The sequence below is a fragment of the Nelumbo lutea genome, chromosome 3, assembly GCF_056320005.1.
Source record: "Nelumbo lutea isolate HS-2025 chromosome 3, American lotus-T2T, whole genome shotgun sequence".
NCBI lineage: Eukaryota > Viridiplantae > Streptophyta > Magnoliopsida > Proteales > Nelumbonaceae > Nelumbo > Nelumbo lutea.
Genome location: NC_142686.1, coordinates 92,894,598 through 92,918,790, shown reverse-complemented (window position 1 = coordinate 92,918,790; position 24,193 = coordinate 92,894,598). Strand labels below are relative to the sequence as shown.

Sequence of the window (24,193 nt, the reverse complement as noted above, 5' to 3'; positions counted from 1 at the left end):
TCCATTAGCAGTATTACTCATTCCTTGAATTGTTCAGTGACCTTCTTTCCTTCTTCGTGTGTATTTCAAGATTTGACCTCGGGGAAGATGATTGGTAGAGGAAGCATGGTGGATGGCCTTTATGTGTTGGATAATAAAGCTGGTCTTATGATGGCTACAGAGTCTTTAAGTTCTTCTAGCGAGAGTCATGCCTACTTGTGGCATAATCGTCTTGGTCACCTTTTGTTTGAGTCTTTAAAACTTATGTTTCCTGAGTTGTTTAAGTCTTTGTTAGTTAGTAAATTACAGTGTCATACATGCCAATTGAGCAAACATTGTAGAAATTCCTTTCCTTTAAGAAATAAAATATCTGAATTTCCTTTTCATTTTGTCTATTCTGATGTTTGGGGCCCTATTTCTCTACCTACTGAGACTGGATATAAATATTTCATTATTTTAATCGATGACTACTCTAGATATACTTGGGTGTATCCTATGCGATCTAGAGATGAAGTGCTAAAGATTGTGAAAAACTTTCAACGAATGATTTTCACTCAATTTCAAACTGAAATTCACATTTTCCAGTCGGACAATGCAAAAGAGTACTTCCATAGTGATCTCACGGAGTTCTTTGCTTTGTGTGGATCTCTTCATTGAAGCTCTTGTGGTAGGACACTTCAACAAAATGGTGTTGCTGAAAGGAAAAATCATCATCTACTTGAGGTAGCTCGTGGTTTATTATTTCATATGAATATTCTGAAACATTTTTGGATGGATGCTATTATGTGTGCTGCATATATCATCAACCATATGCCATCTCGGTTACTAGAGACTAAGGCCCCACATCAACTCTTGTTTCCTACAGCTCCGTTGTCCCCCATTCCAATGCATGTCTTTGGGTGTCGTTGCTTCGTTCATGACTTGTCTCATATTCACGGTAAACTCGGTCCCCGTGCCACTCCTTGTGTTTTTCTTGGTTATCCGTTATCTCAAAAGGGTTACCGTTGCTATGGTCCTACTTCATGCATGTACTATGTCTCCATGGATGTATCATTCTTTGAGAGTCAACCCTTCTTCTCGGTTTCTCCTCAGGGGGAGAGTAGGGTTGAGGAGAAACACACTCAGGTTCAACTACCTTCTCTTCCCGACCCTTCTCCATTTTGGGTCTTTCTTTGCTGCCATAAGAGCCAGCAGTGTTCAAGAGCCTTGGAACCTGAAACTATGCAACCAATATCATTGGACTCTCCAGAGGTAGATCCTCCTCATCAGCCAGGTACACTTGTTCCCATTGATATGCCTGAATTTCTTAACATTGATCTTCCTGTTGTTAATGATCTTGATGTTCCTATTGCTAAGAGAAAGGGTGTTAGGTTTTGTACTACTAATCATCCTATCTCTCACTTTGTGTCCTATGATCATATTTCACCTTCATACTGTGCATTCCTTTCCTCTATTGACAGTGTCTCTATTCCTAAGAATGTGGCAGAAGCTTTATCCAAACCTGAATGAACAGATACAATGAAGGAAGAAATTAATGCCTTACACAAAAATGGCACCTAGGAGTTAGTGGATCTTCCCGAAGGGAAGGAACCAGTGGGTTGCAAGTGGGTATTCATAGTAAAGCATAGAGCTGATGGTTTAGTAGAAAGATACAGAGCTAGATTGGTGGCCAAAGGGTTTACACAAGTGTATGGAGTAAACTATGCAAAGACCTTTGCTCTAGTAGCCAAGATGAATTCAATCAGAACCCTCCTCTCACTGGCAGCTAACCTTGATTGGGAACTTCATCAGTTGGTTATCAAGAATGCATTCTTGAATGGTGACTTAGATGAAGAGGTTTACATGACTCAACCTCTAGGTTTCTGTGCCAAAGGTAGTGAACAGAAGGTGTGCAAGTTAAAAAAAATCTTTATATGGGTTGAAGCAATCACCTCGGGCCTGGTTTAGTAGGTTTCATTTAGTAGTGCAATAGATGGGATTCAAACAATGATAGTCAGATCATACTTTATTTGTGAAAAAAGGTGAAGGGAAAATTGCAGCTTTAATTGTCTATGTTGATGACATAGTAATCACAGGAGATTGGAAGACTAAAATACAGAAGCTGAAGAAATTCCTAACCACTCAATTTGAAGTGAAAGATCTAGGCCCCTTACGTTATTTTCTTGGAATTAAAGTTGCCTTCTCAAAAAGGGGCATCTTTATTTCCCAAAGAAAATATGTACTAGATCTATTAGAGGATACAGGCAAGTTGGGAGTGAAACCAATTGATTCACCCATTGAACCCAACCATTAGATAGGAAACAGTCAAGGGGAGTGTTTGAAAGATGTAAAGAAGTTCTAGGGACTTGTAGGGAGACTTATATTTTTCTATGACCAGACCTGATATTGCCTATGCAGTGGGTGTTCTTAGTCAATTCATGCATAATCCTAAGACAACTCATTTTGAAGCTGTAGAAAGAATCCTTAGATACCTCAAGAATTTCCCAAAAGCTGGTTTTCCAGAAACATAGGCATTTGAAAGTGGAGGTGTATACAGATGCTGATTGGGCAGGGACAATCGATGACAAAAAATCTACCAGTGGGTATTGTACCTTTGTGGGAGGAAACCTAGTCACCTAGAGAAGTAAGAAGCAAAGAGTGGTGGTTAGATCCAGTGCTGAGGCAAAAAACAGAGCCATGTCTCTTGGAGTTGCTGAAATGATGTTGATAAAAAATTTGTTAGGAGAGTTGGGTTTTGCAGTTAACAAACCTATGTCACTTTACTGTGACAACAAGGCTGCTATCAACGTTGCTGCTAACCCAGTCCTCCATGATAGAACAAAACATATTGAAGTGGACAAGCATTTTATTAGAGAAAAACTTGTGAGTGGAGAAGTGTGCACTCCTTATGTTAGTTCAGAGGAACAACTTGCAGACATCTTCACCAAGGGCCTTTTACACGTGCAACATAATAATTTGTGTGACAAGCTGGGCATGATTGGCATCCATGTCCCAACTTGAGGGGGAGTGTTGGAATGTTAACTTTATTTATTATGTTTGTATTCTGCTGAGTTAGGGTCCGTTTGGACAAATTAAAACAGTTTTTTCTTTTGTTTTTTTCTGCTGTAACTTAAGTAGGGGCATAAGGGTCCTTTCCCTTCTAATTATGGTCGCCCTATATATATTAATATAAGCTGGCACCGCCAGCACTGTAGCAGACTCCAAATCTCTCTCTTCTCTCCTCTCCTCTCTTCTCTCCTCTCTTCCTCTTCTCTTCTCCTACCTCTCTTCTCCTCTGTTCGGCTGTTAATACTACTAAAGACAAAGATGCCAACAAACCAATAAACCATTGTCATTGGCAGAAGTATTTAACAGTAAAATTGCAGCAGTAAAAGGCCAGAGTGAAATAAGGAATCATAGAAAGAACCTCCGTACTTTTACAAATTTTAATAACATGGTCAGGGATGAGTTTATGGGATTTGAATAAAGTACCAGGCTGTTGAAGTAAAAGCCAACAGTTGTAAAGTAACAGGATAGCATCCGGAAAAAATCAAACCGATATCCAAGACGGTATATGTCACGACTTAGCGTTTGTTCACTATTTCCGTTGGATACTTTTGCTTCAAACTTTGAGATCTGATTTAGGCCTACATCCCGACCTTTTCCAATCTGCATATACTCATGGTAGATAACATGTCCCTTTCGTAATATGGAATTAAACCCTACATGAAATCAAACGATATGCCATTATTAATAAAATTGAAGACTGCAACCAAGAAACTGAAGATAGTAATTTCTACAACAAGCATTCTTGCTTAATAATTTCTACCGGCAAAAACATCTTCACTCAAGTTAATGGTCTTCGAAGCTTTACTGATTCCACCTCTTGTTATGTGAAATATTCTATCAAATAAATCTGGATGTCCATAGTGAAATCGCACTCTGTACATAAAAGACAATTGTATTAGATGTAGATAGATAGAAGGATAGAAAATAAAGATTAGAACATCAATGAGGACTACTAAGGAATATCAGAGATGAGAATGAAAGTTAATGTCATACCACACTTCAAGTGATTGCAAGAATTGCAACTAGATTATTATTTTCATCTCTTATCTATACAGTTTTCAAAGTTGAACTAGCATATACCAGTCCTTACCTCAGAGGATTTGCTGTAAGCCTTTGACCAATGGTGACAAAACTACTTTCCTGGTAGGACATGAACCGAGCCAATGTTGAAATACTGCAATTAGGGAGAAAGCTATAAGGACCCAGGACAAAGATTCAAATAGAAAACAGTATATATCTTATTAATTTAACATAATATATTATTTTCATAAAAAATTAACATAATATTATTATGTACAATATAATATATTGGTGTCCTTTAACAAAATATTAGTTTTTCCTTGGAAAATGATATTAAGTAGGAAAATGAATCAGTTCTTAATTTTCCTGGTGCCTCTCTTGGAAAACAAACAGGCTGAACCAAGGAGAGATTGGGGATGCCCTGACCCTCAATTCTTGAAAAATTCAATATGAGATTCGTGATGTACAATCTAGGCTATACTAATTGCTTAGAAGAATTTATTCAATGGTCCCATTGTAATCACCATTCAGTTGGTATGGTCTCCGAAGGTCTGAAGAGACGATAGGGAAAAGAGGGGAAGAGAGGAGAATAGGGATAGATGCTTTAAGAGACCCTAGATTTAGGGTTATGTGGCCGTCTCCAACGCGAGGAGAGTTGTTCTCCTTTTATAGATGGAATCCTGAGGCTATTAGGAGAAGATCCCAAAAGAGACCTTTCCCTATTAGGAAAGAGGGCCTTTATCCTTATGGCAGCTATCAAGCGGACTCCAGTAAGATTTAGCCATGTGTCTATCAAGACCCTCTAGGAATAGAGTTTCCTTTCCTTGAGGACTCTCACATAGCACATGTTGGCTACACCCCTTCATGGTTCTCTTGTAGCCACGTGTTAAGACTTGCAATTGGCTGACGTGTTCGAATGTTTCTGTAAGTCATCTTTGAAGCATTTCGTCATAGGTCTACGTTATCATGTAATGTTCATCGCAGGTCTCGGATGGCTCTTCGTGCTCGTCGCGGGTCCCAGACGGCGTTTCGTGCTCATCGTAGGTCTCGGATGGTGCTTCGTGCTCATCGCAGGTCCCGAATGGCATTTCATGCTCATCGCAGGTCCCGGACAGCGCTTCGTGCTCATCGCATGTGTGTGTGTCTCCCATTGCCTTAACAGGGTGTTGTCATGCCATTGCAGAGGTATTTTGGCTGCCGTGGTACCTGATGTGTTTGTTTATCGTCTTGCTCGGCTTGATTGCTGTATTCTTTCTTGTTTGAGGTTTCCTTATGCAGTTCTTGTCCAGGGTCTCTATTACAGTCTCGGTGATGATGATTATATGTACACAGAAGGAAAATTTCCTGGGTCCACCTCTGTAAATAGACCTGAATAGTTGAGAAATATTTGTTGCAAGATATGAATCTAAAGGACCAACCACTTCAGAAAATGACTTTATGAAAGATTAGAAACAATGACATTTCTCTACAATTTGTACTCACTTTTTCGAAGGAAAATGTTTGTTTTCCACTATAAACAGATTTGAACATAGCCTCTAGTTTTATCCTACGGGCATATGATAAGCTAGTTGTATTGTGTTTCTTCTTCTTTTGTTTGTAACATACCTATGTAATTAATGGAGGTGATCGGAGGCGGGAGCAAAGGCGAACAGAGGTAACGGGCGGTGAATGAAGGGAAATTGTTTGGGTCGAGATGGGAAGTTGTGTTGTGTGGGTAGAAGTTGCGGCTGGTTTAAGTTTCTTGGGGTGAAGGCTTTTCCAAGGGATGAAGCCAAATAGATTTCCTAGCTCCAGGAATGGAGGGGGAAGGTGGGATGCGAGAGTGTGGTATAACTCTGGAGGACAGGGTACTGGTGTCTGGAGGAATCTCTCTTTCAAAAAAGCAGCAAGGGCAGGGGCTTGGCTAGGGTTCAGTGATACAGTGCAGATGAGAGAGGGGGAAAGAAGGTTTCTAGAAACAGAGGAAGGAGCCAGGGCGAGAAGGCGCTTCTTGCAGAGATGCCTAATGGGCTGCCTAGACAGAAAGTTACCAGTGGAGGTGATGGAACACTAGGCTGCAAGTCGGTGGTCTGAGGTAGGTGGGGTGAAAGCCAAGTACTTACCTGAGGATCTTTATCTGTTCATCTTCCCTTTAGAGGAGGAGGCAGCTTGGGCCTTGCAAAGTGGTCCGTGGTATGTTGGGGAAAATAGGTTGGCCCTCGAATGGTGGGAAGAGATGGTAGCAAATCAGGTGCCAAAGAGAGGGCCAATCACTAAGAGGACGGAGGTATAGATCAAGGTTTTTCGGTTGCCTTTAGTGCTTTGGTGTCCAAGTGTAGTGAAGGGAATAGGTGATCTCTATGGGGGTTTTCTAGGTATAGACGATCTAGCGCCGAACTCAAGACATGTGAATGGGGGAGGACCAAGGTGAAAGTGGGAGGAGTAATCCCTGAGAAGGTGGAGATGGTAACGGGTAACTTGTCTTTTTGGGTTTGGATTTGGCAAGGGGTCAGGCTAGAAGTGGGACAGAGGGAAGGGTGTGGGGGGTTTTGGGAAGAGAGGGCAGGGAGGAATGACAAGGGGTGAGAAGAAGGGGGGTCGGAGATTAGTAAAACGGTGGTGCTGGTGATGGAGGAAGAAGAAAGCTCAAGTTGGGGAAGGTTGACGGAAAAAAGGCTATTGGAGAGGAAAACAGAGAGGAAAGGGCAGCCCGTATTGCATATGGGTGTCGAAGAGACTCCTTTAGACTCGTGGAAGGAGATGAAAATATCGCCCCCGCCGAAGAACTGTTTGATGGAAGATCTGGCTTGGGATGGAGTGAAAAAGAATTTTCGAGTTTTGAACTATGAAAATAAGCGGGAAGTTATCTCCAAGGATTGGTTAAAAGAAACTCTCCTAGAATGCTTGGTGGAATTAAATTTGGTGTCAGAAAGATTTGGGTCAATTCTTGTGGGTTGTCGAGAAAGAGAAGCTCCGAGGAACTCACTGGGAATATCTGGAGGGGTATTTTTGGAAGCAAGGGGTAGCCAGAGAGTTAGAGTCAACAACCCTAATTTAATGTGGGGTCTAGAGTGCTTTGTTAGGGATCGAACGAGGATAGACCCAGTGCAAACCGAACCTGTTAGGTTGGATTGGGGCCTCTCTCCATTGGCTAGCAGCTTCGGCCCAGTTATCAATAGTGCAAGAAGACTATGTTGAGGCCCGATGCCATAGTGAAGTTAGAAGTTCCGCTATTGGAGTTTCGAACCAGGAGAAAACTCCTTAGTTGGAATCGAGGTTTCAGCCAGAATCTATGCCCAAGACACTGGAGGGAACACAATTAGTGTGTGTTTGGGATTAGGAAGCTCGTGTCGTTCCTCATCTGGAGGTGGAGAAAGTTGCTCCCGTAGCGGTGATCAACGACAAAGCAAGTGCCGATCACAGAATAAGCCCCTCAATTGGAGCCAATCTATGGGATTTTTTAGGGAAGGGCTTACGAACAGAGAGAAAGAGGGAGATAAAGACAAGGGGGTGGAAGATTCTTCAGCCTGGGTTAATTCAAAGCTTTTGGGCCTCGAAAATTTTCTTAGGATTTCAATAGCAGGAATGGAGGACGAAATGATTAATTATTTGGAACAAATTGAGAGGAGGTGGTTGGAGGAGAAAGACAAAGCAAACGTGAAAAAAGAGGGAGTTGGGTCAAAGAAGAATAGGGAGATGCTGAGATTGGCGTGAGGGTTAAATGATAAAGCAAGAAAGGGGGAGGGTGCTGCGAGGGGAGGGGGAAAAAGCAGTTGATAAGGGTTTGCATGGGATTGGGTTCTTTGTTCTTTGTTGTTAATGGGACTGACTCTTCTTTCTTGGAATGTTCGGGGATTGTGCTCCAGATGAAGGAGAATGGTGGTTTGTAATTTATTGAGCAAGTGGAAAACAGATGTGGTCTTCATCCAAGAATCAAAGATGGAAGCAGTTGACGCTAGGGTGATTGGAAGTATTTGGGGTCAAGGTCAGGTGAGGTGGGCGAGTAAGCTGGCTAGAGATAGTGCTGGAGGTATTATGGTTTTATGGGACCAGTCGAAATGCCAGTTAATCTCGTCTCATGTGGGTGAGTTTTCAGTGTCGGTGGTTTTGGAGTTGGAGGGGGGTTCCAAGGGCTCTTTACTAATGTGTATGGCCCTACGAAAAATGGGGAGAGGGAGAGGCTATGGGAAGATCTGCTGGAGGCCAGAGGCAATTCCAATTTGCCTTGGGTTATTGGAGGAGATTTCAATGTGGTGAGGTTTGTGGAGGAAAAAAATGGTGGCCGTCAGAGATCTAGGGATTTAAGAAGGTTTGTTGACTTTGTGAATCAGTTTAAGCTCTTGGATCTTCCTCTATCGGGGGCTCAATATACTTGGACAAACAACCAAGAGTCCTTGATTCTGGTTAAGTTAGATAGATTTTTAGTTTCTCCGGGGTGGGATGATGCTTTCCAACATTTAAAACAAGTGGATCTTCCTCGTCCTATCTCGGATCACTCTCCAATTCAGTTGGTTTGTGGAATTGTGGGAAATCAGGTGAGAAGAGGAACCCCTTTCAAGATGGAAAATGCTTGGTCTGAAGAAAAGGATCTGATTCTACTGCTTATTTCAAAGTGGACTGGTTTCCAATCTGAAGGAACTAGTTCATTTGTTCTGGCTAGAAAGATCAAATGGATCAAAGAAGTATTGAAATCTTGGAAGTTGAATTTTCTAGGGAAGGCTGAAGCAGAAAAGTTGTGAATCTTGGGGTTCTCAGATCATTTGTTCTGGCTAGAAGTATTGAGCAGGTGGAGGTTTTTCTTGGGGTTCTCAGATGGTTTGAAGTGGTGTCGGGGTTGAGAGTTAATTGGGCTAAGAGTAGATTGATTCCTGTGGGAAAAGTTGTGAATCTTGAAGCTCTTACAGATGTTTTAGCTTGTTAGATAGGTGTCCTGCCTACTATCTATCTAGGTCTCCCTCTTGGAGAAAAATGCACTTCTTCTGCGGTTTGGGATCTGATGGAGAGAGAGGAAACGAAACTTACCTCTTGGAAGCCAAATATCTTTCCTTGGGGGGCAGAACTACCCTCTTAAAAAGCTCTCTCTAACCTCCCTGCTTATTTCTTTTCTCTATTTCCAATCCCGGTCAAAATGGCCCAAAGAATTGAAAAACTTCAGGGAGATTTTATTTGGAGGAGTTGGTAGGAGGAACAAAAAGTGCATCTAGTGAGTTGGGATCAAGTATGTGTTCCAAAGAAGAATGGGGATTTGGGGATCAGGAAGTTAAAGTTGTTTAACTTGGCTCTGATGGGAAAATGGATTTGGAGATTTGAGAAAGAGAGAAACAGGTAGTGGAGAAAATTAATTGCAGAAAAATACAAGATTGACAGTGGGGACTGGGTAACCACTACTCAGATGAACTCCTTAGGATACTCCTTGTGGAAGAAAGTTATGGAAACACTCCCTTGGTTAAGCAGAGGTCTTGCTCCCAAGGTGATAAATGGGAACAGGCTAAGGTTCTGGATGGACATTTTGTGTGATAATAGACCACTTGTTGAAGTATTCCCCCAGTTATTCCAGATTGCTGAAAACCAAAATGGCTCAGTGGCTAACCATTTTGAAGTGTGTGATGACACTATTACTTGGTGTCCACCTTTTGGAGTTGTTATATAGACAATCCATAGACTTATCGGCTGAGACTCAATGCTGATGGTGTTTTCTCAGTCAGCTCCTTTTCAGGGTTGTTGAATGAAGGCTACTAGAAGTTCCGGCTGAGAAAATTTGGAACCCAGTTGTTCCCTCCAATATGGGGTGCTGCTCTTAATAGATGTCTTACTAAGAAGAATCTTGTCAGGAGAGGAGTTCAGATTCAGGATCTGCTGTGTTTTTGTGGCCAAGAGGATGAAGATTACAATCATTTGTTCATTCACTGCTCTGTATCTTCTGCTATTTGGAGACATTTCCTGTCAGGCCTGGGGCACCATTGGTGTACACCAAACTCTGTTTTGGAGCTGCGGTGGAGATGGAAGGTCCAGGGTTTGTCAAAGCTGGATAAGTGTATCGGGAGAGTCATTCCTGCAGCTGTGTTCTGCACAGTTTGGTCTGAAAGGAACAGGAGGATCTTTCAAAATAAAGCTATTGAGTTAGATTGCTTGATCTCCTTTGCTTTCAAAAAAATCATCTTGTGGGTTGCAGCTGCAAAGGGTCTTCAGAACTCAGTCCTTAGCTCTCAACTGAGATCTAGGAGTTTGTTTGAATGTTGATGTAATTGCAGTGTGTTTTTTGTGTTCGGCTCCCTGTTTAAGGGGGCTGCTGTTGTAATTTGCAGTTCTTTTTAATAAAATTTTATACTACCTTTTCTCAAAAAAAAATGTAATTATATATTATCCAAAGGGTAATATTATAATTGCAAATAGCCAATGCCCTTTAATATAGGGATCCCTTCGGAGGTGGAGGTATTCATTCAAATACACCTCCTAAACTTGTCACCTCAACCTACTCCCTTTGTTTTTGTAGGTTATAGTCTTGATCATAATGTATTCCTTTGTTATGACCCTAAGCTTCACCTTCAAGTCTCAAAAAATGTTATTTTTCTTTAAAAGGTTTCTTATTTTGGGCAAATATCCAAGCCATCTAATCTGTCCCTAATTATTTTGCATGACTTTTGTAAAATCCCTATTGGATTCTAGGTTAAAGTAGAGAAGAGAAGAAGAAGGAGGAGGAGGAGAAGGGTTCGGTCAGATGAGAAAAAAAAGTCCTCTCTAGTTGACCCACTTGCATTTATCTCACATAAGCTTGGTTACAAGAAAGTCAATATTGCCCCTCATAAGTGATGGGACATACAACTTAGACATGAATAAAACAGACCTTTCACTCTCACACAGATGCACCCAAATGACCAAAATACCCCTGTTCTGTGAACTCTAACACTCCCCCTCAAGCTGGAGAGTATATGTCATATAGTCCCAGCTTGTTACAAATATAATCTACTCTGCCTCGAGAGACAATCCCTTTGTAAAGAGATCTGCCCACTGATTTCCCGAGCTCACATGAGATGTGGTTATCACTCCACTAATCACTTTCTCTCTTACAAAGTGACAATCAACCTCACTATGCTTGGTTCTCTCATGGAAGACTGGACTTGAAGAGATGTGAATAGCTGCTTGGTTATCACAGTATAGTCTCATGGGTTTGTCAACTGAGAACCCCATCTCTTGTAACAAGTTCTTCAACCATACTATTTTACATGTGGTATGAGCCATAGCTCTGTACTCAGCTTCTGCACTACTCCTTGCCACCACAGTTTGTTTCTTGCTCTTCCAAGTTACAAGGTTGCCACCAAGAAGGTACAATACCCTGTAGTTGATCTCCTGTCTAATACAGAACCAGTCCAATCAACATTTGTATACCCTACTATCTCAAGGGGCCCTCCACTTTTATAAAGCAAACCACGGCCTAGAGCCCCCTTCAGGTACCTAACAATCCTTAGAACTGCTTCCCAATGAGGAACCCGAGGATGCTGCATGAATTGACTCACCATACTCATAGAAAATGATATATCTAGTCGGGTAATAGTAGATAATTCAGCTTTCCCACCAACCTCTTGTATCTTCTAGGGTCATCAAACTCCTCACCTGCATCAACACTCAACTTGACATTCAGCTCCATAGGAGTTTCTATTGGTATAGCACCTAACAATCTTGTTTCTTCAAGTAGGTCAAGAACATATTTTCTTTGACATAAGTTAATTCCATGTCTTGACCTTGCAACTTCTATTCCTAGGAAGTACTTTAGCTTACCCAAATCTTTCGTATTGAAGTGGTCTTATAGAAATTTCTTCAATCTGTCAATCCCATTACTATCACTCCCAGTTATGACAATATCATCCACATATACAACTAGCAAGATCTTCCCATCTTTTGAGTCATGGTTGAACACAGAATGGTCTACCTGACACTATTTCATCCCAAAGTTTTTCACTACTTCACTGAACCTACCAAACCATGCCCGTGGAGATTGCTTCAGCCCATAAATTGCCTTTTTGATTCTACAAACCTTACCATCCTCCCCCTAAGCAACAAACCCTAGTGGTTGCTCCATATAAACCTCCTCAATGAGATCACCATGCGAGAAGGCATTTTTAATGTCTAGTTGCAAAAGAGGCCAATCATACATAGCAACTAACGAAATCAATACCCGAACTGAACCAATTTTAGCCACAGGAGAAAATGTCTCCATATAGTCCACACCATACAACTGAGAGTAGCCCTTGGCCACTAACTTGGCCTTTAATCGTTCCACATTGCCATCGGGAAGATACTTCACTGTGTAGACCCGCTTACACCCAACAACATGCTTACCAGGAAGAAGAGCAGTGAGGTCCCACGTTTGGTTGTGTTGTGGAGTAGATAGTTCCTCTTCCATTGCTTGCCACCACCTTGGGGAGGTAAGGGCTTCCTAGACAGTCTTGAGGATGGAAACAGATGAGAGCAAGAATATAAAGTGGTGCTAAGAAGCAAAAAGGTGAGCAACTGAAACATAGTGTGAAATAGGATGAGAAGTACAAGTGCGTTTACCGTTTTGCAGGACAATAGGAAGATCAAGGTCCGAGGGAGAAGGAGCAACCATAGGATCTATCGATGAGGGCTGAAGTGGAGGGGCCGGTGCTCGTCTATGAGTAAACACTTGTCTGATTGGTGGCCTCTCAGTAGTAACTGGCATGAGAGGAGGAACTACAGGGGGGACTGCAACTGGAATGGGGACCATGGGAAGAGGATCCTCAATAGGGACAGGAAGAGGAACTACAGGGGAAGGAGAAAGAAGGAACCGATTCAAAGAAGGTGACATCGGAGCAAAAAAATGACTTATGAGAGTGAGTGTTATAGCACTTATACCCTTTCTGAGTCTTGGAGTATCCAAGGAAGATGCACTTCGTAGCTCGTGCATCTAACTTGTCTAAACCAGGGCCCAAATTTGGGACAAAGTAGACACACCCAAAGACTCTCGGAGTAAGAGGAAACGGAGACAAGGTGGGAAACAACACGGAGAAGGGGATTGACTTCCAAGGATGGACATGGGCATCCGATTGATGAGAAAACATGATGTGAGGACAGCATCATTCCAAAAATGCTTTGGGACATTCATATTAAACATCATAGACCGAGCAGTTTCAAGGAGATGTTGATTTTTTCGTTCAGCCACACCGTTTTGTTGTGGGGTGCAGGAGCACGAGGTTTGATGAATTATCCCATGATGCTCTAAGTATTGCTGAAATGGTGTTGATATGTACTCTTTTGCATTGTCAGGGCGAAGAGTTTTGTAATCTGAAGAACTATACTCGAAGTAGCAAGAAGGAGAAGAGAACCACAAAACTGAAGAGAATGTCAAACTGTACTGGGCAGTTGACCAGTCTTTTATTTATAGATGAATATAGTACAAGGTACAAGAAATTACTGGGATGCCCCTGATTAGTGATGGGACACCCAGATGACTTAAATCACTAAACAGGATTAGGCCCATTAACACAAGCCCAGTTACAAGATAAGTTAAACATAAGACTGGGCTAATAAGAACTCTTATGAGCCGAACATCACTCTAACATTCTAACACTCCCCCTCAAGCTAAGCATGGATATCAATCATGTTTAGCTTGCCAAGTATGTCCCTGAACTTTGTTGATGCCAGCCCTTTTGTTAATACATCTGCAATCTGCATCTCTGATGGAGTATAAGGTACACAGAGTTCTCCTGAAATAATTCTATCTCTGACAAAGTGTCGATCAATTTCAATATGTTTTGTCCTGTCATGCTGTACGGAATTGTTGGCAATGTTGATAGCAGCTTTATTATCACAATACAGCTTGAGAGGACCCTCAGTCTTGATACCAAGCTCATTAAGGAGAGTTCTGAGCCATAAGAGTTCAGCAACCCCGTGTGCCATAGCTCGGTATTCTGCTTCTGCACTTGATCTAGCCACAACATTCTGCTTCTTACTACGCCATGTGACTAGGTTTCCTCCCAAGAATGTACAATAAACTGAGGTTGATTTTCTGTCTCCAACAGACCCAGCCCAATCAGCATCAGTGTAGGCTTCAATTTCAAGTCTGTTGTTTTTTCTGAATAGAATTCCTTTCCCTGGGAAAGTCTTCAAGTATCAGAGGATTCTTTCCATTGCTCTCATATGAGGGGCCTTTGGTGAGTGCATGAATTGACTGACAACATGCACTGCATAGGCAATGTCTGGTCGAGTAAGGGATAAGTATATCAGTTTTCCTACCAATTTTTGGTACCTTTCCTTATCACAGTATTCCTCACCCATTGATTCTTGTAATCCATGCTTTGGTTTTATTGGAGTGTCTGCTGGCCTGCACCCCATCATGCCTATTTCCTCTAGGAGATCTAGCACATACTTTCTTTGACATATGTAGATTCCTTCTCTTGATCTAGCAACTTCAATCCCAAGAAAGTATCTCAGATTTCCCAGGTCTTTGATCTCAAATTCTGAAGCTAAGAACTCCTTCAGCCTCTTCATCTCTTTCACATCATTTCTAATAATCACCATATCACCCACATACACAATGAGTGCTGTAAGTTTGTCATTCTGTCTCCTTGTAAACAATGTATGATCTGCACTGCTTTGAGTGTACCCTACTTTCTTCATGGCCAAACAAAGTCTCTCAAACCATGCTTGGGGAGATTGCTTCAAACCATATAATGCTTTCCTTAGTTTACATACCTTCTTTCCAACATCATATCCAAGTGGGGGTTCCATGAATACCTCTTCATGAAGATCACCATTTAGGAAGGCATTCTTCACATCTAGCTGATGAAGTTCCCAAGAGAATTTTGCTGCTAGTGACAGTAGAACCCTGATTGTGTTGAGCTTTGCTACTAGAGCAAAGGTTTCCTTGTAGTCAATTCCTTCCTTTTCTGTAAATCCCTTTGCCACAAGTCTGGCCTTGTACCTCTCAATTGACCCATCTTCCCTATGCTTTACTATGAATACCCACTTGCACCCAACAGTGCCTTTCCCCTCTGGCAAGTCCACCAATTCCCACGTCCTTGCTTTCACTAGGGCTTTCATCTCCTTATTCATGGCTTCTTTCCACCTTGGATCAGATGCCGCCTCTGAATACCTGGAAGGGATACATACAGAGGAAAGAGCAAACACAAAGGAGTGATAGGCAGGGGATAAGTGTGAGTAAGAAACATAATCAGCTATGGGACGCCGAGTGGTACAAGAGCGAACAAGCTTACGGAGAGCAATAGGAAGATCCAAATCTGAATTGAGTGAGTCGGAATTACCTTGGATTGTAGAGACAGATTGATCTGAGTTCAACTGGTTGCAATCATGAGGTTGAGGGGCCTTCTTCCTTCTACTGTATGTAAGTATCTCTTTCTCTTGTTCACTGGAACCTTCAGAAGCATTAGCCAAATCTGGAGAAGTAACTGGCACAGTGGGAGTCTCACTAGGTTGACCCGGAATGTTACAGCTAGTAGTAGTGGAAGGTGATGAAATGGGAACAAAAAAGAAGGGAGAATGAGAATCCTCTTCCATCCCACTACTCTCCCCCTGAAGGGAGAATGAGAGCAATATGTACTCTTTTGCATTGTCAGGGCGAAGAGTTTTGTAATCTGAAGAGCTATACTCGAAGTAGCAAGAAGGAGAAGAGAACCACAAAACTGAAGAGAATGTCGAACTGTACTGGGCAGTTGACCAGTCTTTTATTTATAGATGAATATAGTACAAGGTACAAGAAATTACTGGGATGCCCCTGATTAGTGATGGGACACCCAGATGACTTAAATCACTAAACAGGATTAGGCCCGTTAACATAGGCCCAGTTACAAGATAAGTTAAACATAAGACTGGGCTAATAAGAACTCTTATCAGCCGAACATCACTCTAACATTCTAACGAGTTTTAATATGAACACCAAACTGTGTACGTATTTCAGTATACAATTTTTGAAAAATGGAGAACAACTCACTACGATCTTTTATAAGATAAATTCATGTCATTCTTGGACAGGTCGGACTGTTTTTTTTTGTTTGGTGAAGATTCAACCACTTCTAGTGTGACTGAAACCAAGTATCATGAATAGTGAAGACTCAGCCACCTCCTGTGTTTCATCAATGCAGAATGGACTGAGTGGGGTATGTATTTATCCTTCCCTATGACTGTCATACCTCTTGATGGTCTAAATTACTTAGAGTGGTTGAAGGGGATCAGGCTATATACATTGCTGCAAGGGGAAAAATAGGCTATATAAATGGAAGAATTAAAGAACCTAATTCTGGGAGTGCTAAGCATGACAGATGGAACCCGGAGAACAACATGGTAATATCATGGCTCTTAGTGTCTATGCAACCTCAAGTGAGAAGAAATTTTATGTGGGCTGAAACAGCTTATGAGATTTGGGAACAAGGAAAGTCAACCTATTCTGAATTGAGACACCATGCAAAGATCTATCGGTTACAAGAAGAAACCTCTACTTGCAAACAAGGGGAGAGGAGTCTCTCTGTGAACTACTCAAACTTGTCTTCCATTTGGAAAGAGTTGGATCGCTATTAGTGTTGATTGGAAGTGTGACGAAGATGCGAAAGAATATAAGTCTCTTGTTTCTCAGCAAAGGGGTCTTTGTCTTCCTCCTTGGCTAGAACCCTATATATGAATCCATTAGAGTGCAAATCCTTAGAAGCAAGGATCTCCCTTCTGTTCAAGAGGTATATGCTCTAGTACAGTCAAAGGAAAGTAGAAGAAATCTAATGAATAATTCTGGGGGAAATGCAGTTGTGTTGGCAACAAAAGGAAGTCTTGTTACAAGTGGGGGATATCCTTTTAAGAAGGGAAACTCTCAAAAAAGGGGGGATGACAAAGAAAAATTATGGTGCACCCATTGCCAAAAGCCTCGACACACTTGTGACACATGTTAGGACCTTCATGGGAAGCCGAAATAGGCTTAGAAGTTGAGTAAGAAATAGGGTTCAGATCTAAATAAGAAGTTAGGAGAGCAAGGTTTAAGAAAATTCACTACAGCCAACATGGCTACTCAGGAGAACCAACCCCCCACTACTACTGTAGTTTAGACAGAAACCACTGATTCTGACCCTAGGGAGGATATCATTAATTCCTTCCATGATCATTTAGAACTTTATGGTAGGGCAATTCGCCAGATGGATGCCCCTCCTCCATCAACTTCATATGTGTCTACATTAGGTAATTCTGCCATAGCTCTCCATGTATTATCTCGTTCCTCTAACTTTCCTTGGATAGTTGATTCTGGAGCATCAAAGCATATGATCGATAAGTCTACCTACTTTCAGGCCTACCATCTTCTCTCTGGAAGAGACAAAGTGAGGCTGGTTGATGGTTCATTCTCTACCATAGCTGGCCAAGGAACTATTTCTCTTCCTTTTGGTCCTACACTTTCTAATGTTTTACGTGTTCCTCAATTCCCTATTAATTTGTTTTCTGTTAGTAGTATAACCAATTCTTTAAATTGTTTAGTAACCTTCTTCCCTTCTTATTGTGTAATTCAAGATTTGGACTCGGAGAAGATGATTGGTAGAGGGCGTATGGTGAATGATGTCTACTTGCTGGAGAATAAGGCTGGCCTTGTAGTCACAAAGTCTAAGAGTCTGTCTATTAAGAGTCAAGCCTATTTTTGGCACAGTTGTCTGGGTCATTTATCCTTTGATTCCTTAAAAATTGTATTTCCAGATTTGTTTAAGTCAGTGTCAATGTCAAAGTTGATATGTCAAACTTGTCAATTGAATAAACATTGTAGAACTCATTTTTCTTCAAAGAATAACAAATCTGAATTTCGTTTTCATATTGTTCACTCTGATGTTTGGGAACCAGTTACTTTACCATCTGAAAGTGGCTACAAGTATTTTATTACCTTTATTGACGATTATTCCAGATACACATGGGTATATCCCATGCGAACAAGGGATGAAGTACCAAAAATTATCCAAGATTTCTAAAGAATGATTTTCACGCAATTTCAAACCGAAATCCAAATCTTCTAATTTGATAATGCAAAAGAATACTGACATAATGATCTTACGGAGTTCTTTGCTTCACGTGGATCACTCCACCGTACCTCCTATGCCCGAACACCACAACAAAATGGTGTCGCTAAAAGAAAGAACCGTCATCTTCTTGAAGTAGTTTAAGGATTATTGATTCATATGAATGCCGCCAAACACTTTTGGCTTCAAGCTATCCTTTGTGCTGCTTATCTCATTAACTGCATGCCCTCTCGGTGGTTAGAGTACAAAGCCCCACATCAACTTCGGTTTCCCAAGGCTCCTCTTTTGTCTAATCCTCTCTGTGTTTTTGATTGTCGTTGCTTTGTTCAAAACCTATCACCTACTCGTGGGAAATTTGATCATCGTGCTATTCCTCGCATATTCTTAGGGTACCTACAAATCACAAGGGGTATTGGTGCTTTGATCCCGTCTCTCAAAAATATCATGTTTCCATGGATGTCTCCTTTTTGAGAGTGAACCTTTCTGTCCTACTTCTCCTTAAGGGGAGTGTAGGCATGAGGACAAACAGGTTCAGAATCCTCCTCTACCTCGAATTCAACTCCCTCTTCTACCTGATCCTCCTCCCTTCCGTGTTTTCTGTCGTTGTCATCAAGCGCTCCTTCCTCCAGTGCTAATGATGTTAACCTTCCTATTGCTTACTAAAAGGGTGTTAGGTCTTGCACCACCAAGCACCCCATTTCCCATTTGGTTTCCTATGAAAACATTTTACCTTCCTTTTGGGCATTCCTCTCTTCCATTGACTGTGTTCCTACTCCTAAGAATGTGGCGGAAGCTCTCTCAGTGCTTGAATGGATAGATGCAATAAAGGAAGAAATTAATGCATTACATAAAAATGGTACATGGGAATTGGTGGATCTTCTTGAGGGAAAAGAACCTGTTGGATGTAAATGGGTATATACAGTGAAACATAGGGCAAATGGCACATTGGAAAGGTATAATGCTCATCTAGTGGCAAAAGGGTTCACTCAAGTGTATGGGGTGGATTATGCAGAAACTTTTGCACCAGTTGCTAAGATGAACTCCATTAGGGTTCTCTTCTCTTTAGCTGCTAACTTCGATTGAGACCTTCACCAATTGGACATCAAGAATGCATTTCTAAATGGTGATTTAGAAGAAGAGGTGTACATGGTACAACCCCCTGGTTTCTGAGCTCAAGGTAATGAACAAAAGGTATGCAAGTTAAAAAAGTCATTTTATGGCCTGAAACAATCACCAAGAGCTTGGTTTAGCAGATTCCAGGTAGTTGTACAACAAAAGGGCTACAAGCAATGCCAATCTGATCATACATTGTTTGTGAAAAGAGGGGAAGGGAAAATTGCAGCCCTAATAGTGTATGTTGATGATATAGTTATCACTGGTGATTGGAAAGATGAAATTCAAAGATTGAAGGGAATTCTTGCTACTCAGTTTGAGGTGAAATATCTAGGTCCTTTGAGATACTTTCTTGGAATTGAAGTTGCTCGCTCACAAAAGGGCATCTTCATTTCTTAGAGAAAGTACATCCTAGATCTGTTACAGGATAAAAGAAAATTGGGAGTGAAACCCGTTGATTCTCCTATTGATCCTAATCACAAATTAAGCGAGTTCCCAAGTGAATTCATCAAAGATGTGAAGCAATTTCAGAGGCTCATTGGAAGACTGCTATATTTCTCCATGACTCGGACAGACATTGCTTATGTAGTGGGTGTTCTTAGTCAATTCATGCATGCTCCTAAGACCACTCACATTGAAGTAGTTGAAAAATTCTCATATATCTTAATAAATTCCAAAGTGCAGGTTTATTGTTCCAAATGCACAAACATTTGAAGGTTGAAGTATATACTGATGCAGATTGGGCAGGATCACTGGATGATAGGAAGTCTACCAATGGATACTGTACCTTTGTGGGAGGAAACCTAGTCACTTGGAGAAGCAAAAAGCAGAATGTGGTGGCTAGATCCAGTGCTGAGGTTGAATATAGAGCAATGTCTCATGGAGTGGCTGAAATAATGTGGCTAAAAAATCTATTGAGTGAACTGGGATTTACAGTTGATGGACCTATGACTTTATATTGTGACAACAAGGCAGCCATAAACATTGTTGCTAACCCAGTACTGCATGATAGAACCAAGCACATTGAGGTAGACAAGCATTTTATCAAATAAAAGGTTGTCAAAGGGGAAGTGTGCACCCCCTATGTCAGGTCCGAAGATCAACTTGCAAACATCTTCACAAAAGGGCTACATCATTTGCGGCACAATGATCTATGTGACAAGTTGGGCATGATCGACATCTATGTCCCAACTTGAGGGGGAGTATTAAAAGGCTGGTTATAAGTTGTTTTTTCTTTGTGTTCTATTTCTGTTAGTGTCGCAGGGGTACTATTGTAATTCCCCTCTTTATGTTACAATTTAGTCGCCCTAAAATAAATACTAAAAAGCTGGCGCCACCAGCATCTCTTTGAGCTCTCAAATCTCTCTTCTCTTCTCTCATTTCCTCTCCTCTTCACTTCAGCTTCTGGACAAGAATAGCCTTAGTTATACAGAGTAGAATTTAACAGATGAACCACACTACAGTCTATTGCTTTCATATGTTATCACCTCCAGCAACAGAATTTATGTTTCCTTAATGATAAATGCTAAATCTGTAACTTGATCACAAATTTGGATTCTTTCTACATTTGAACTTTTATTATGTAATATTGTAACTGTCCAAGTATTAAAAGGCAATTACAAATTAGTCTATGCATTGCCTGTTACCTTTTGAGGGCTTATAAGTAATTTCTTTTATGATTTTGCAAACTCTTTATATGCCAACCCCATAATTTTTATAGATTTGAATTCAATGGATCTTCAGAAATAAAGTTGTCTGGATTCTTTGTGCCAGTAAATAAAACATATGATAGCTATTAGAAGAAAGTCTAAAGTTTCGTAACCTTTCTGTGAATATGTATTCTCTCAAACCAATAATAGTAGGAGGTTGTCGTCCATGGTTTCGTAGAAATTCTTGCAGAACATTTCTCATTTTGAAGGCTTCTTCCATATAGTTGTCCTGCAAAACCATGCATTGTGAAAACAAGAGATACAAATATCATACTCTATAGAGCAATGTATAAAGAGCCTACTTGGTTCATATCAATTGTTTGCAAAGCATCACCACGTGTAAAAATTATTGCATGGTTTTGGTTTTCAGGCTTTCCTTCTCCAATATTAGGTGGACCAGGAAGTTTAATGCGGTATATCTCCTGTAGAGGAAACAGCCAACGTATAATCAACATGCACTGAAATTTCAATTTCATATAAGCATTGGTATTTTTTTTAACAAAGTGTAAATATTATATCATTGATGTAAATGTTAATGTACATGGCAGTTATTGCAGATTTACATTGTCTCAAATATCCGATTCCTTGCCACCTCCTTTTAGCTATCCAATCTGCTCACTGTTAGAAAATCTAGGTATCCACCTTATGACTGATCCCAAATCCATCACTAGTTCTTTAGCTTTTCTAATCTGATATCTGTATCGCCAAGGACCCTCCAAATTACTTCCCAGCTAACCTGTTATTTACCGTTGAATCCCCTTCAATAATCAGATTTCTGTAGCTAATAAGTTTAGCCCTTTTCAACCCTGTTAGAACAACCATAAGGTCTGCCTGATTGAATCCCCCGTACCAATAGGCACAAAATAGATAAACAGAACATCTACCACATGATTTCTGATCACTCCCCCAACTCCTGATGGTCCAGGGTTGCCTAGGCTGCAACCAACAAAATTCAGCTTAAGGAGATGAGTCTGTGGTGGGCACTGTTGATCAAGTATTCTTGACCTGGCAAGGATAGAATCAGCCATTTCTCCCCAATTTTTTTATGATGTCATTTGTCACATATGGTGCAAATAGCTCCACGGTTTTGACCCAATGTGCTACCTTTACAGTGATAATCAATAATGTTTCTTAATTCCTTTTCCTTTTCATTCAATAGTCAAGCATTCCTTGCTTCCCATACACGCCATAGAATCACTACTCTTACACATCTCTAATAATTTCACCACCTCTCTCTCTTGGATGAGAGAAAAACAATTTTTCAAGCAGGTTTTTTTAGGTCACTAGGAAGAGACCACCTGCAACCAAATAGCAAGAAAAAAATGTTCCCAAATAGAGACACAAAGTTGCAGGAGATTAGAACATGGAAAGAATTTTCACTATTGGCTTTGCACAAGAAGCATAGATGAGGTGATAGACACCAAAAAGATAGTTTTATTGCAAGGTCCCACACATGTTTATTTTAGGGCAAGAGACTCAAACCTCCAATGACATTTTTTATAAATACTCAAACCTCCCCTGTCAGAGTTTTTTAACAGAACCATCAAAAAGTCTTTTTAACCATGCTGATTTTTCATATTTTCAAAAAATGGAATCTTTAAACATTCTAATTCTTTTTTCGGAACAATAATATGTCTTTATTTCATGATTCGTTAATATGGGCTGCAAACATAAAGCAGAAGAAAATATTTGCATTTCTCACCTGTCTAACACCCCAAAAAAATCCCCATTTTCTTTGACAGAATGTGAGAGACTTCTTTGCCAATAATTTAAAATAGAAAGAAAAAGAAACAAGAAATGAATCAGAGAAATACATAAACAGGAACTAGAAGACTTCTTAGTCCTCCACAGCACATACTGTTCCTTCAATAAATCGAAGAATAGTAGAGTTGGGTGATCCCCTTAGTGTGAATAATACCAATTTGGGTTTTATTCAGAGCAATCTGATCAAGGATCAAATCTTCTTCAGGTCATTGCTACAGGAAGAGCTTGTAAGTTAGGCTTTCAGTGATTCTGTGAAGTGGGTGAAGGGGTTAAAGTTCTGTGTTATGATTCGGCCTGCCTTGGAGTTCTATTTGTTTGAGATCGGTTATGTAGAAAGAGGTAGAAAGGTGGAAGAATGAGAGAAAGAGAAAAGGAGAAAGTCTGGTTCGAACTGGAAGTCTCAAGAACATAACTCCCATTCGGCCAGGCAGTGCTTTTTTATTATTAAAGTAATTGAAAAGACATATGTGCCCTTATTTAAGGAAGGAGCACTGGTTCTAACACAACATTACAGATCAGCAACCTTAATCTGGGCATAAGGACAGAAATACCCCTATGCTAACACTCCCCCTCAAGCTGGTGAGTATATATCATATACTCCTAGCTTGTTACTGTTGGAAAACGTGGGGTTACTGGTTTAGATCTGAAAATAGAATTGTATATATTCCTAGGATTGTGGAAGGATTGATTTAGAAAGTTTTTTCTTTCTATTTCTTTCTTTCTATTTTTGTACTTTCTATTTTCTCTTCTTTCTATTTTTTATTCTTTCTATTTTCTCTTCATTCTATTTTTTCTTCTTTCTATTTTCTTTTCTTTCTATTTTTCTTTCTTTCTATTTATTGCAGCAGCTTACTGTATAAATATGCCCATTGGCAATAGAATGAAACATATCAGTATTCTACCATTCCAAAACATGGTATCAGAGCTCTAGGTTTGTCAACCTTGAGATTTTTTCGGCCTTCATTGCCAGTTTTTTGTGTTTTTCTCTTCTGGCCTTCAGTGTTGATCTGTAACCAGAAGTGTTCCTTTATTCTCCTTTCCTGCTGGCCTTATTTTTCCTCCATTAACAATGTCTGACATGACTGCAACAAGTGCTCCTGTCCAAACCGATGAAGGAGCAACAAATTCTCATCCTCACACTGGTGATTTGCAGAATATTTAGGCAACATATAGACTGAATGTCCAGAATTACTTGAAGTGGTCACAACTAGTGCATACCTATTTGAAGGGAAAAGGAAAAATTAGTCACCTCCTTGGAACAGGACCAAGGTTGGGCGAGCCAAATTTTGATGCTTGGGACGAAGAGGACTCCATGATTATGTCATGGTTGTGGAGTTCAATGACACCCGAGATCAGTGATACTTGTATGTTTCTTCCCTCTACAAAGGCTATTTGGGATGCTGTTCGACAAACCTATTCCAAATTCCATGATGCTGCTCGTGTCTATGATGTCAAAGTGAAGACTGTGGCGGCCGAACAAGGGAGCAGGAGTGTTATAGAGTATGCAAATCTGCTGCAAAATTTATGGCATGAGCTTGATCATTATCGGGTTCTTCAGACAAAGTGTGC

General features: G+C 40.6%; 1 protein-coding gene across 3 annotated transcripts in view; it reads right to left on the bottom strand.

Moving 5' to 3' along the window:
- The window catches only part of GSL04 (glucan synthase-like 4), a 147,684-nt gene that overhangs the window by 6,846 nt on the left and 116,645 nt on the right, over positions 1-24,193 (bottom strand). For all 3 annotated transcript variants that reach the window (XM_088981636.1, XM_088981637.1, XM_088981638.1), the window contains exons 35-39: positions 21,163-21,282; positions 20,974-21,089; positions 4,118-4,201; positions 3,788-3,900; positions 3,451-3,680 (exon numbers count right to left, since the gene is read on the bottom strand). In XM_088981636.1, the coding sequence (XP_088837762.1) occupies positions 3,451-3,680; positions 3,788-3,900; positions 4,118-4,201; positions 20,974-21,089; positions 21,163-21,282 (663 nt within the window). The remainder of the gene's footprint in view (positions 1-3,450; positions 3,681-3,787; positions 3,901-4,117; positions 4,202-20,973; positions 21,090-21,162; positions 21,283-24,193) is intronic.